Below are 13,625 nucleotides of genomic sequence, written 5' to 3'. Positions count from 1 at the left end.
CCACCCTATTTTGATAAATTAATAACAACCCTGACACATGCGCAAAGGGCGCTGAAGGTTCTCGTATATGAGAATATGTAATACAATAAATCATATTTCGCAAACAGCAGTACAACTGTAATATAAATATTATTCGATCATTTACACATTTGCAAAGCAATTCCGTTTTACCCCAATTGTACCAATTATTCAGTTGCTGTACAATTCTGCTCTACAAATAACTATTTAATTATCAGAAAATTTTGTTTTGAAGACAATTATACAAATGCAGTAAAATTCTGTTTTACGAAACAAATGAATAACAGCAATATAACTTTATTTTACAAATAGGACATTTTTTTCAAAACAACTAAATTTGGTAAAGTTATTGGTATTTGAGATTTAAATTCTGCGAGACATTTATTTAGATATGTTATAATCTAGCACTGACTTCTACTTCAAAGTGTCTGTAACTATTAAATTTTAATTGAATCAAAAGTTGATTTCAAAATACAATTGAAGCTAACTGTAATAAGATACTTCTCAACGTAGATCCAAAATCTATTGGCTTCAAAGTAGGGACCATGGCGTACAACTATTTGAGATAATAACGTAGTTGGGATAAACTATTTGCGGCGCAGGATCATAAACAGTGAGTGTACAGTGTCTTGCAACTGCTTGTGGTTCTATTAATTAAATGAATTTAAAATGATCCAAGGAAATTCTTTGACACTGCTTAAAAAATATGAAATGATTGCACTGACCTATATAAAAATTTGCTCATTTTCTTTCTAGTACAGTTTTCCTATCAAAATTTTGAATTATTTTTTAAGTAATTAAGTCAAAATTTTGCCTTTAAATAGGTTGTCCTCAATTCAAATTGCATTCATTGTCTAAGCAAAATTTCTCGACTTCTAATAAATATATTGAATTAAAACTAAGTAATTTGTTTCAGTATAGCATGTTATTTAAATTCATGCTAGCACATATTAGTAAGCATTTTATTTATTCCTTTCAACAAAATAAAAAATTTTTTTTATAAATTTAAAAAATAACTTTGTATTTTTCAATTTCTTTGAGTAAGTATGGTTTAAAAAAACGTACTTAACTGCGTATTCAAAGTTATTTATAGTCATCAGCATGACTTTCATGACTTTTAATTTGCGCGCAAATCGTCATATTCATTATTTTCTTCAAATGTTAGCTCTGAAGAAAATTAAATTGTAAAAATTCTTCGCATTATTTAAATAAAATAATTTGCACTTAAATATGTATTTGAAAATTTTAAATTCCTATGAAAGGAATTCAGAATCCCAAGTTAAATATTATTTAAGTTGTGTAATATAGAAAAACTTTTTACATTGAAGCTTTCTGGATGAAATAAAATTCACCTAGTCCCCTTAATCTGAAATTAATTTTACAAAAACATTTCTTCTTAAATATCTTCTAGTGGAATAATGTTTTGAAAAAGTATTAATGTGATTGGTAAATGACACTTAGTACATACAGTGCGCAAAATGAAAAACGGACCACCCTAAATAATTTTCGATCTAATGATCGGATCTCTACGTTCTTGGATTCAATCTTAATGACTCGAAGGGATAACTTCAAATATGCTAATTAATAAGTACTTATTAATAAGTACTTATTAATAAGTACTTATTAATAAGTATTAGTATTTTAAGTCACGTAATCAAACACAAAAACGTACTTTCTTTTAATTTTGCGTAGAGTTATCTTTGGATAAATGAGTTTCATAATCGGGTGTTAAAAGTTTTCAATTCTTTTAAAAAGTTCTCGAGATATAGTGAAATACGGAAAAAGTAAAATTAACATTAAGGGGTCCAAACTTTGGGACCTTATTTCGCAGATTGCTGCTTTCCCCATATTTTGGGGGTCGGAAATCTGAATCCGTTGAAAACAAGGTATGTTTATTCAGAGAATGTGCGTTTTTGGGTCTTATTTCGTAATTTAAAACATCGACTCCATTTTTTAATTAGCATATTTGAAATCCCCTCCTCGAAACATTAAGATTAAGTCCTAGAGCGATCCAATCATTAGATCAAAAGTTATTTAAAGTGGCCCATTTTTTATTTTGTGCACTGTACTCCCATACACAAAGTACCATTGCTATATTTCTCCAACATTAGATTTCAAATTAAAATATAGATATATTTCATTAACTATTTCATAATTATTCTAAGACGACTTCAAAAGTAAAATAATTTAATTAAGGGATTCTATATTTATTATGTTACGCTTATGTAGATATAGGCATATTCACTTTCAAAGTATTTTAATTCCTTCTCCTTGTTATAGTTAAGTTAACTTTTCCAGACACGAACAAACTCATCCGCAGTATATTTCCGTAATATATGCAAACTAATTGTCACAAAGAAACTTAGGAAATGCAGTAATTCTATGTGAAACCGTAGAAATTTGTATGTCAAATGGTTTCGATAACTTGGCAGAGTTTTCATCATCAGTAGGAATTTAATTATGGTGAAGATGGTTCAAAGTTTTCCCAAGTCTGGTAGATGACAAATTAGATATTAAGATTTTTTGTCAGTTTTTTTGCTTCGATTTTTTTTTATTTATTATTTATTTTTGGCATTATTAAAATCAAAATTCTGCAAGAACTGTTCTAATTCAAATATACTTTTTTCTGCATTTCTTCTGGTTTGTTTTAATTCTTTTTTAATTTCATAACCGGTGTTGAACAGCTGCTCCATTTCGGAGTATACGTCAATCAATGTTTAACTCCGTAAACTTGTAATTTTGATCCCAACCCAGAAGACGAAAGACCAAGCATTGAGTCTTTCGTGGGGGACTTCTCAATATTTACGTTACATGGAGGGGGAGACCACAAAATCTCTCACAGTCAGATGGTAAAGAGATTCTTATCCAGGATGATATCTACCCCTGAGGATATTTTGCGTCACTGTGGTCGGTGCGAGTCGGGAGCAGAATTCAAATCAATCAGCCACAGATAGGTTTCATACCATAGGTCATCTCATTAATAGGCGAATGCTGCATCTCCTGAGCTATCGCGACTCTTGGTTTGCTTTAATCGCAAAATTTATAAAACAAAATTGAAAATTATAGGCTGCAATTAAAATTTGAGACGCAAATGTAGATGGGTTGTCAATGTTTTTAAGGAATTAAAATTAATTCATCAATTTCAAATTTTTTTTTCTTACTTAAACTTTGAAATTGCTTAGTGCTGAACGCGTAGTTTAACAGTAAAATGTGTGGTTGGTTGCTAAGTTATTAATATTGATAATAACCATAAGGTATTTAAAATATTCATTTGGTAATTTTTCCATTCATATGGTAATGGTTCACCGGAAATTCTGGTTTTCAAAATCATTGTGCTTTTTACCACATATTTAGTAAAAAATATGGAACTGAAAAGTAAATTTAACCAAATAAATGGCTTTTATGCCATTCTCTAAAGTATCATGATAAAATTATCAAATTTTACCACATTTACCAAATTTTATCACAAATTATAAAATTATATTTTATAATTAATTTTATCAAAATCCTTAATAAAGTGCTTCGGTTAAAATTACTGACATTTTCGGTGTTCTCATTGATCCAGAAAAACGGTAAATTTACCATATTTATGCAAGTTTTCACCATGATTGTCTGCCTTAGTGCAGAAACGGTAGATTTTATCATTGACTAGTTTTAAAAATCAACAAGTGTTTAGTAACACTTCTGAATGAGTTAACCAGCAATATTTATTTTTTTATTTTTATTTAAAGAAATTAATGCCACTACGTGAAAGATTTTAAAGATTGAAATTGAAAGAAAAAAATAAAGAGAACTTTTTTGAAAGAAAGACTACTTTGACACTAAGAAAAAAGGACAGCCGCCGTTCTAAAGCATGTTCAAAAATGATCTGACGGAAAATTGTAAAAATCGCTCAAAATCAGAATCTGAGGGCAGTCTGCAGACATAGACGATATTTAAATCAAAAAATAAGAAGTAAAAGGGTAGAGATACTAAATCTTAAGATTGACTTAGTGAAAGCCTAAAACCAAAATGGAGTAAAAAAATTACCGCCTACAGTCCGTGATTTTGTGAAAAGCCAATTCATAAACATTGATTTCTAATGACATGCCCTTCCACAAAAATAAATAAAGAGAAAAGGAAGAAAAAAAACGCATTGAGTTTCTCTTTTACCCACAGGAATCCTAAAATCATGCAGATGGTGTAATGACCCCTGATAGCATGGAAAGTATGCATAATATAAATAATGTAAACAAAAGTTTGCATAATATAAACAAAAATAATGTTCATTATATTTAAGTTTAAATTAAGAAACATCAAGTAAACAATTTGCATAGAATAAATTCAAATTATTATAAAATTAAGGGAAATATAAAAATTTTGAAAAATACAGTTCCATGAAAAGATTTAAATAATTGATTAATTGTAACAATACACTGTAATTTTTACCTTCTAAATTATTTATGCACTATTTTTCACGATTTATTTTCTCCACTTGTTTACTCATTACAAAACTCCAAGTTTTTGTTCCGTTTTATTAAAACAATTGACATTTCACGTAAATTTTTAATAGGTATTGAAAACAACACCAAGTTTAAATGAGTTCTTTGGGTGGATTTCAGAAACGTCATTAAACAGCGGACCCAATTTTGGATTTACGACTATTAATGCTCAAGTCCATAGCCTTGTAATTTCTAACCCAATCCAAAAGACAAGGGAACTCCTGGATTGAGCAATGAGACAAACCAGCCTTCTTGGAAGACTTTTTTGATATAACTAACCAGCATTTGTGGGAGATTCCGCATTCAGAGGAAAACCACAAAAACTTACCACGGATAGGCTGACGGCAAAGGGACTCTAACCCATGATCCGTATACCACGGTTAATATTTTTACGTCAGCACTCCCGTCAGTGTGACCCGGGTGCGTATCAACCAGCCATCTCTGGGATTCGAACCCTGTTCACCTCATAGGAAGGCGAACGCTCTATCGCCTCAGCCACCACGACTCTCTTTGGCCGGATTGTCAAAGTTTCCTGTTGATTTTTGTAAACACGCATAAAATTAATTGAGTGCTCCTGTTAAATTATATTTAGTTTCGAATTTTGCGCGCGTTAATTCCTCAATGTAACAAATAGAGTTTTTTTTTCATTTTTGACTTAATTTTAATAAATTTTTCAACATTGTTTCAATGTTTTTCTCTAAAAATATCTAAATGAAGCCGAAATATGCAAGAACTGAATTTATAAAGGATATAGATTAAAAATAATGCGATTCTGGTGAGAATTTGTAATGGAAAAATTAAACAGGAGAGTAAATCCTAAGTAGTGCAACGTAACAACTATACAAATTACTGTATTTTAAGAATTTTTCTAAACAAGAACAACCTTTTGTGATGAAATAAAATTTGTAAGTAGGTTATTTTACATGTATGCAGAGTATTCCTTAATTACCACCCTTAATATTCATTTTTAAAATCCTTTACAAAAGTAAATAAGATGTATGAGCATTAGGAATTTAAAATAAATATTTTAGCGAGAAAAAACCAGATCAAATTCTAATTATAAATCGATATTGAGTAAGGGGAATTAAAAACTCAAAATCAGTTTGATTGGAGATGAGTATTATAAAGTCGATTCCAAAAATCACTTTTACCTCCTTTCAGCTTTTCTTTAAAGCAAAATTTGGTTCCACAGGTTTCAATGCATTTTTATTTCGCCTTACACGCTAATAACCTGCAGATTTCAATAAAGTTTCTTTTTTTTTCTCAAGCTGCTATTTTTGGTCAAACAGCAATTTGCAGTTCCCAATGTGTTTATAATTTGACTTCATTTTTTGGCGATTCAGAAAAAAATAAGAATAACACTTTCTGTAATCGCTGATTACGAAAAGTCTATTCACATTTGTTTTATTTATTTATTTTTAAATCTGTAAAGTATCAAAGTAATCTGAATTTGTAATATATTCCTGAAAACCTTTGAAAAAAATACAAAAAACATATTATGCATCAGATCATTTAAACAGATCATGGACATTTTTTTTCCAGAAAATATTTACAGATAATTATTTTTAACTTTAATTAAATTCCTTTAAATGCGTATCTTAATGAATAAAATGTTATAGGGATAAACATGTTTTGTAAATAACAACTCAAGTTTATTATTTAATTTAAGTTATAAAAAAAGGAAAAACAGAATTTTATTGCAGTCGACACAAAAAAGTGTTATTTCATTTTAACTAACACTGCATAAAAACACAAACACATGAAAAAACTTAATTCAAGGGAAAAATTCTTTTAACCTAAATGTTATCCCAGATTATACTTGCCCGAATAACTTCCATCTGTTCCTGACTAGACAAGGGAATGAACCGAAGGGGAAAAAAATCCCTTTACATAAATATTTCCCTTCTTTCAAAAAAAAAAAAAAAAAAAAAAAAGAAGAATTTTTTTCTATAGAACACTTAGAAAAGCGGTGAAACTATTCCACGCTCGAATTAATTAAGTTTAATGATGGAGCATGAAAGCACTATTTTATTAAATTTGTACGAAAGTTTAAGTTTGATAAAACTTTTTTTTTACTGAAATTATTTCTGTGATTTTGTTTCGCGAAATTTTTATATAAATAGCACTAAAAATTGTTTTTTGTTGTTAATATTCAATTCAAATATTTAATTATCAATATTTTAAGTTAAATAGACAAAAATGTTAAACCATCTTTAGTATTTTTCTTTATCAATCAAGCTGCATTTTATAAAAACTAACTTAATTTGAAAGAATATTTAAATGTTTTAAATTGTAATTAGTATATGCTAGCATATATTTTAAAAAAACTCTCTATCCCCTGAGCCCTGAGGCAAGAGCTCTATCCCCTGAGCCACCACGACTTCCCGACTTTATAATTAAGGCTTATTATGGTAATTGTGAACGTTATAACCTGTAAATTATTATTAAAATATTTTTAAAATATTTAATTTGAGAAATGAAAATTTTTCGTCACTTTATCATTAAATTAAGTTTTATTTCCGAAATTTAAATTTGCTGTCTTTCTTCTATTTATAGTCTAGTTAAGAATTTGTTTTTGGTATATATACATGAATGAAAAAAACAAGCTGAATCATGATTTACTTTGTGATGTAAACTGCTGTTGAAAATGGTTATTAGGGAAACATACTTCTTTATTAAAGAATTATTTTATTTTGCTTTGAATAGCGCCATAGGAAATACAAATGCAATATTTTATAAATGCTTGATCTTTTGTTCAAGATATTATTATTATAAATATTATACTTTTATTTTATAAAAAATTCCATTTCTATTCCATTGACATTTTACTTGAATTAACTTCATGGAGGCAACCGAAAGGTTAAATAAGTTATGGATTACTAAATACAATCAGTAGTTTCAAAATTCAGCAGTGGCTAAAAAAAACACTAATTAGCTGAACTTCTTTCAATCTTCCACGGAATCCTAGGGTTCCTCGGAACACCATTTGGGAACCGCTTTCTTAGAGACCAAACCAAAATTAGGTCAGAAAAATGTTTTAAGATCAAATTCATATGACGCTAAGTTTATTAAAAAGGAAGATATATTTCAGAAATGAACATAAATAAACATAAATGAGACTTCTGGTCTTGTTTCAGGTATTTCTAGAACACCTTCATTTGTCAATATTATGGAATTCAATAGATTATTATTAGAAATATTACAATTCTCTTAAAAAATGCCATTTCCATTTCATTGGCATTTTACTTGAAGTAACTCCAGAAAGGCAACCGAAATATTAAATAAATTACGAATTGCTAAATATAATCAGTGGTTTTACAACTTATCAGTGGTTATGGTTGGTTCTAATGCCACTTGCCACACGGGCAAGCCTGCGGTGAAACCGAGCAAATTTATGGCAGAGTGTGCATTTCTTGTTTTTCAGTGGAGCCATCTATGGCCAGGAATTCGACTTCTGCCACACCGTACGTCGCACCCGTTTATAGGGCGGATCCATTCATACATCCATTCATTCATCCACACATCGTAATTTTGACCTGAATCAGAGAACGATCGATCTCCAAGTCCAATCCTATCTCCAATCCAGTACCCCACGAACTCTCGGACATGGGCCTAGCGCCCTACCGACCAGGCTATCCCTGCTAGTAATAAAATGTACTAACTCGCGAAATCCCTTTCACTTTTTCACTCTTTCCTCTTACGACATTTGCGAACCGTTTTGTCGGAGACCCAACCCAAATTATGTCAGAAAAATATTTTAAGATCAATTTCATATGACGTTAAGTTTGTTAAAAGGGAAGATATATTTCTGAAATAAACATAAATTAGACTTCTTGTCCTGTTTCTAGAACACTATCATTTGTCAATATTATGGAATAATTTATTCTTTAGCCGAGAATATTATCGCAACATTATATGTTCTTATAGATGCAGTTTGGTGGAAAATCACTAACTATCTGACTAAACTAATGCTTTCAGAAACCTAATGCATATTTTATTACTGTTCACAAATGCTTTGGTATTGGTCATAAACATTCATTTCAAGCGAAGGGTGCTGTTAATAATGAATTTTTATTTCAAATTTCCATTGAACTTGTGTCGTTCTCGTATGTAATTTGTGAATGCAAATTATTCCAGTCAAATAAATATCTCCAATTCTGATGATTTCAACGCACGCTACACTGTGAAAAGATGTACTACATAATTAACATCAATTGCTTGCGCATTTAATCCTTTTGTTGGTGGGGTTCTCTCTGAAATACTCTCGATCACGTATCCCTGAACATTCCCTTATATGCGTTCTAAGCGAATATTGCCCATGAGAAAAGATTCGGCAATGTCTCTTTTGTTCGAAATGAGAAAGAACCACACGCCAATATCGTATTTCTAGTGGAATAGCAAAAAGAGAGAGAGAGAGAGATAAAAGTCAATGAATGAATGGTTGGTAATTCAGGTTAATTTTGAGGTCGGAGAAAGCAGGTGATTGAAATAGAATAGATGGAATTAATTTTTATTTGAAGATAGGGATTAGAGATTATGAATAGAGTTGTCAAAATGAGAAACAAAATACTTTTCAACATTTTGAATTTTTGCAATCATTTTTAGCATAATATATTTTTTCTTAACGGCTGATGTAGCATTTGGTAAAATTGCTTCAAATTACGGTGAATGATTATTGTACTAAAATTTCTTGGCATTGACTAGGAACAATTAGCTTCGCATTTGGTGGTACAATGTACTAATTTTATGTTATTGTTGAGCAAAATAATAATACACTGCACTGCAAAAAGTTCCGTATCAAATTAACGTAATACCGAAAAATACATTTTTACCGGAACATGTGGCGTTAAGAAAATATCTAATATACCGTACTTTTTGCAGTAATAATTACCGTAAAATAACAGAATCACTCAAATTAAGTAAATGTTACTGCGAAAATATTATAATACATATACTATAATGTATATATTACTGTTAAAATATTGTAAATATTATATATAGTTATATAAATATTAGTATATTTTGCGGTATAATATGTTACGGTAATAATGATTTTTATGGTAAAATGGATTTTACGGAAGATGCACCCTAAGTGCCGATATTTTATACAGTAATTTGATCCGGAATTTTTACAGTGTAGTTATGTATAAGAAAGGGTTTTTTTACGCTGAATGCAATTAAATAGAATCAGATCAGATAGAAATTAGTAAGGCTGTATGAATTCCGTGTAGAATGAAAAATAAAACATTTGCAAACTCTCCAGTTCCAAAATTTTTAACAGTGTGTGACAAATAAAATTTAATAACTCGCACTCACGTAAATATTGGTATCTTTTGTTTAAATTTAAACATGTACAGAAAAGTAATCTGTCATTTATCAAATAGATATTAAATTAAAATAAAATTATAATTGAAATAAAAATAGCTTTAAATTTTTTTTATAAATTAAAATAAAATTTTAATTTATCGAAACAGGCATATCAAAAGCACAAAAATGCATGCATCATATAAATCTGACGATAATAATTGATCATTAAAAGCATGAAACCATTTTATGAAAGTAACAGTTAGTCTTTCAAGACATAAAAACACTTTACGACAATAACGCCATACGAAACATAAGCATCGCATTAACATCTTTTTGCAAAGATGTGCCTTATTCCTTACTTGCAACAATCTGTTTAAAAACAGTTTTGGCATAAAAACAGTTTTCTGTTATTTATTTTCTTTTTTTTTATTAAAAACAAAATACATTTAAAGAGACATACGTTTCAAAACATACAATTATTTAAATCTGACATTAACAATGCGTCATTATTTGAGACAAGCAAATATCACAACACTGCCTGAAGTTGCTTTCCATTTAGAAGAAATAATATCTTCTGAGTTTAAAGCTGGATTCCATTCCTTTTGACAGTTGTCCAATGGTTTTTGACGATGGATAATTAACTGAAAATGACACGCTTTGTTACTTTTAAGAGACGATATTTCTTTTAAAGGCCTCCCTCTTTATTCGTGTAGTTACAGAATGTCTCAATGACTCGAGTCCTTAAATTTTCTGCGGAATTGCAACCTGAGAGAGGTTAACGGGGAATAACGAAACTAATTACTCATTGTTAAAGTTTATGTCGTTTGGGTTTTACGAACCTAGTATGTGAGAAACACTCAGGCATTATTTCCTTTTTATTTAGCTTTCTTTTCTATGAATCAAAATAGCGAAAAGTAACTTTTAAACATAATTGTTTTGTTTGGCATGAAAATTGTTTCTTAGTCGTCACTATAAAATGTAGCATATTAATTTTTAAATTTTTATGTTATTTATGTTTAGATTGTATATAAAATGATTATATTATATATTAGATTATATATTATGACTTATATATAAAATACAGTTATAAAAAGTAGCTGGTACAGCAAAAACATTACAACAACTGTTAAAAGTATGAAGTATGAAATAATTTGAAAGAAAATTATAATAGAAAGAAAAAAAACATATTTAACAATATAATTCTATTAATACAATTTTAACTGTATTAACAAAATTCAGGCTAAGAAATAAAATTATTCAGGTTATACAAAGTATTCAGTCTAACAAGACAATTATAAGAGTTTTAGCAAAATACGAGATAACCAGTCTAATTATAAAATTCTGACAGCATAAATGTTATTAAATATGTTAATATAAAACATTTGCCGAATATTTTTAACAAAATAAGAGGTAGCCAATGTAATTATTAAATTTTGAGAAAGTAAATGTTATTAAACATCTTGATTGCAAATATTTTCCAGTTTACTTATAGTTTTTGAGATATCTAAGCAAATATTATTATTAATTTATATAAAATGACAAATGTAATAAAACATTTAAAATAATAGTCATGAATAACCTCCTAAAAATATGTAACTATTTTATATTTCATCATATGGAATTTCTTTAGCTTTCCCTAAGTCTCTGAGTTTTTGTTCAACATGGAAATTTGAATTGTCAAAATAATTGTCAAAAGTTTTTTAAAAATTGTACAATAAACAGCAATATATTGCTGTTCAAATAGGTTGACTTATTGAAATCCATCAATCTTCTGTATACGTTTTGTTGTTTTATCTTATTTCTTGTCTTATTTTTCAGCTTTAAGCTCTCATATAATTAAAATGGATCCATAAATTAAGATTTATAATTCTATCTTTTTAAAGGTGATTTGTTGGTTGAAACTCCAGAAACAGCCTTAAGCAACGAAGATATAAAGAGCATCCCCCTTCTTTTAGGTAAGAATATCTTCTATATTCTGCTTTAAATTGTTTATTTTGCACCTTTATCGTGATACATGCATCGGTATAAATATTAAATACCTATTACAGTTATCATTTAAACAATTTTCTATGATACATTTAGAAGCATTTTAGTGCTTATATTTTCTTAGTTTCTTTTCTTGAATTATGAATGAATTTATAGCACTATTTTATTTTGTTATTTAAAGTTCTTTTTTTTTCTGGGCAATGCATAGTAAGATTACTTCTGATACTTGAATCTGAAACAATGCATCTAATGAATCGATATAATCTCATGGAAGTTGTTAAGTCATTTTATAGGCATAATTCAATCAGTTTCAAAGACACAACGAAGAATTTTAGCTATTTAAACATTTCTCGGCATTTAATTTGAGGTATTTTTATTGAATGGATTTGAAAGTATTCATTTTTAATATACTCGGAGAAATAAAACTCTCTCTTTTGACGATTCTGCAATCCCTGAGCAGTATTTTCTTTATTTTAAGAACCATTTTGTCACGAAATCACGTGATTTGTGACGAAACGTGAACTCTCATATATGACGGAAATGTTTTCTCAGCTTGAAGCCTCATCGTTAACTAGAATGACGAAACTAGAATAGTTACCATGTATATTCGGGTTTCAAATCCTTTTTCATGGATGTAACTTATCTCCCTGTTCTATCTGTCCATGTCGTTCATGGTGCATACGATAATATGATTATTATAAAAGTTGACTCTATTAGTTTTTTTCAGGAAAATTTTTTTATGAAATGGTGATATATTTTTTTTACTTTAGACGAAATTCATTCACTCGAAAAAGTGACGGTAGTTATTTCGTCACTTTGGACAAATGCTCGCTTGGAACAAATATCAGGAAACGGGTTTGTCAAAACCGAAATAAGTTTCGCGATATTCGAGTATCATTTTTTTTAACAGTGTAGTAAAAAATGCTTTTTCTTTGTGTGGATAATAGTGTATGTATTGTTAGATAAAGTGTTGTTTAAAATGTATTAAAATGTACTAAATATTAAAAAGTATAAATCTTCGAAGTCAAATAGTTTGGTTTGAAAACTTTTATAGTAACAGAAATGTATGTAATTCTATTGGGTTGTTTGGAAAGTAATTTCGTTTTTTCCTTATGAAAAAAAAAAGATTTTTTTTTAGTAAATAAATATTATATTGAATTTTGTATAGTCCATTCTAACCAAATTGTTTTTGCAATCCTTCTGGCAGTAGCATGATTTCGAACTGATAAAAGTTTGTAATGACCAGAACAAATATTGCAGACGACCCATTTAACATTCCTATTTATTCTTCAAAAATACATAATTTTCTTCATATTTGAGATGCAAATCACAGATGCCTAATGCGACGGTATAAATTTATTACCTTAGGAACTTGAGGAACCCACATGTCGAGCTTTGAGAATAAACGGAAGTGTTTCAAATGACCATGAACGGTCGAATTTGACAAATTTTATCTTTCAGCAATCTCACAAGTTTTTATTTCTATCCTGTTTTGCACCAATTAATGCCTTTTATTGTGTCTTCATCAGACATTACTGGTGTGGGCAAAAGGAGTCTTTAGACTATGACATCCTTCATCTATCAAAAGGTACATCAAGATTGAATTGAGTTAGCATGTCTTATGTACTAGTCAATTGATGTTTAATAATCGAAGTGGCAATTATGCCACAATACTCCTCCACCAGGGATAGAATTCGATAAACGGATACCATTAGTTGCCGTATTTACGAAAGAACGAGAGAGCTGTATTTTAAGTTCACCGGATTTTGAGAGCTTGTGGTGAGAGCTGTATTATGTTCGCGGTTGTGTGTGCTGCCTCTCCAGCGTTACTAT

General features: G+C 29.2%; 1 protein-coding gene across 2 annotated transcripts in view; it reads left to right on the top strand.

The window, feature by feature from the left end:
• The window catches only part of LOC107436632 (uncharacterized), a 330,656-nt gene that overhangs the window by 291,599 nt on the left and 25,432 nt on the right, over positions 1 to 13,625 (top strand). For both annotated transcript variants that reach the window (XM_043043999.3, XM_043044000.3), the window contains exon 8: positions 11,690 to 11,761. In XM_043043999.3, the coding sequence (XP_042899933.1) occupies positions 11,690 to 11,761 (72 nt within the window). The remainder of the gene's footprint in view (positions 1 to 11,689; positions 11,762 to 13,625) is intronic.

This window comes from Parasteatoda tepidariorum, chromosome 2 (genome assembly GCF_982258835.1).
Source record: "Parasteatoda tepidariorum strain Cologne lab strain chromosome 2, Ptep-v5.0, whole genome shotgun sequence".
Taxonomy (NCBI): Eukaryota; Metazoa; Arthropoda; class Arachnida; order Araneae; family Theridiidae; genus Parasteatoda; species Parasteatoda tepidariorum.
The sequence above is the reverse complement of the archived record's forward strand: the minus strand, read 5'-3'. Positions and strand labels throughout refer to the sequence as shown.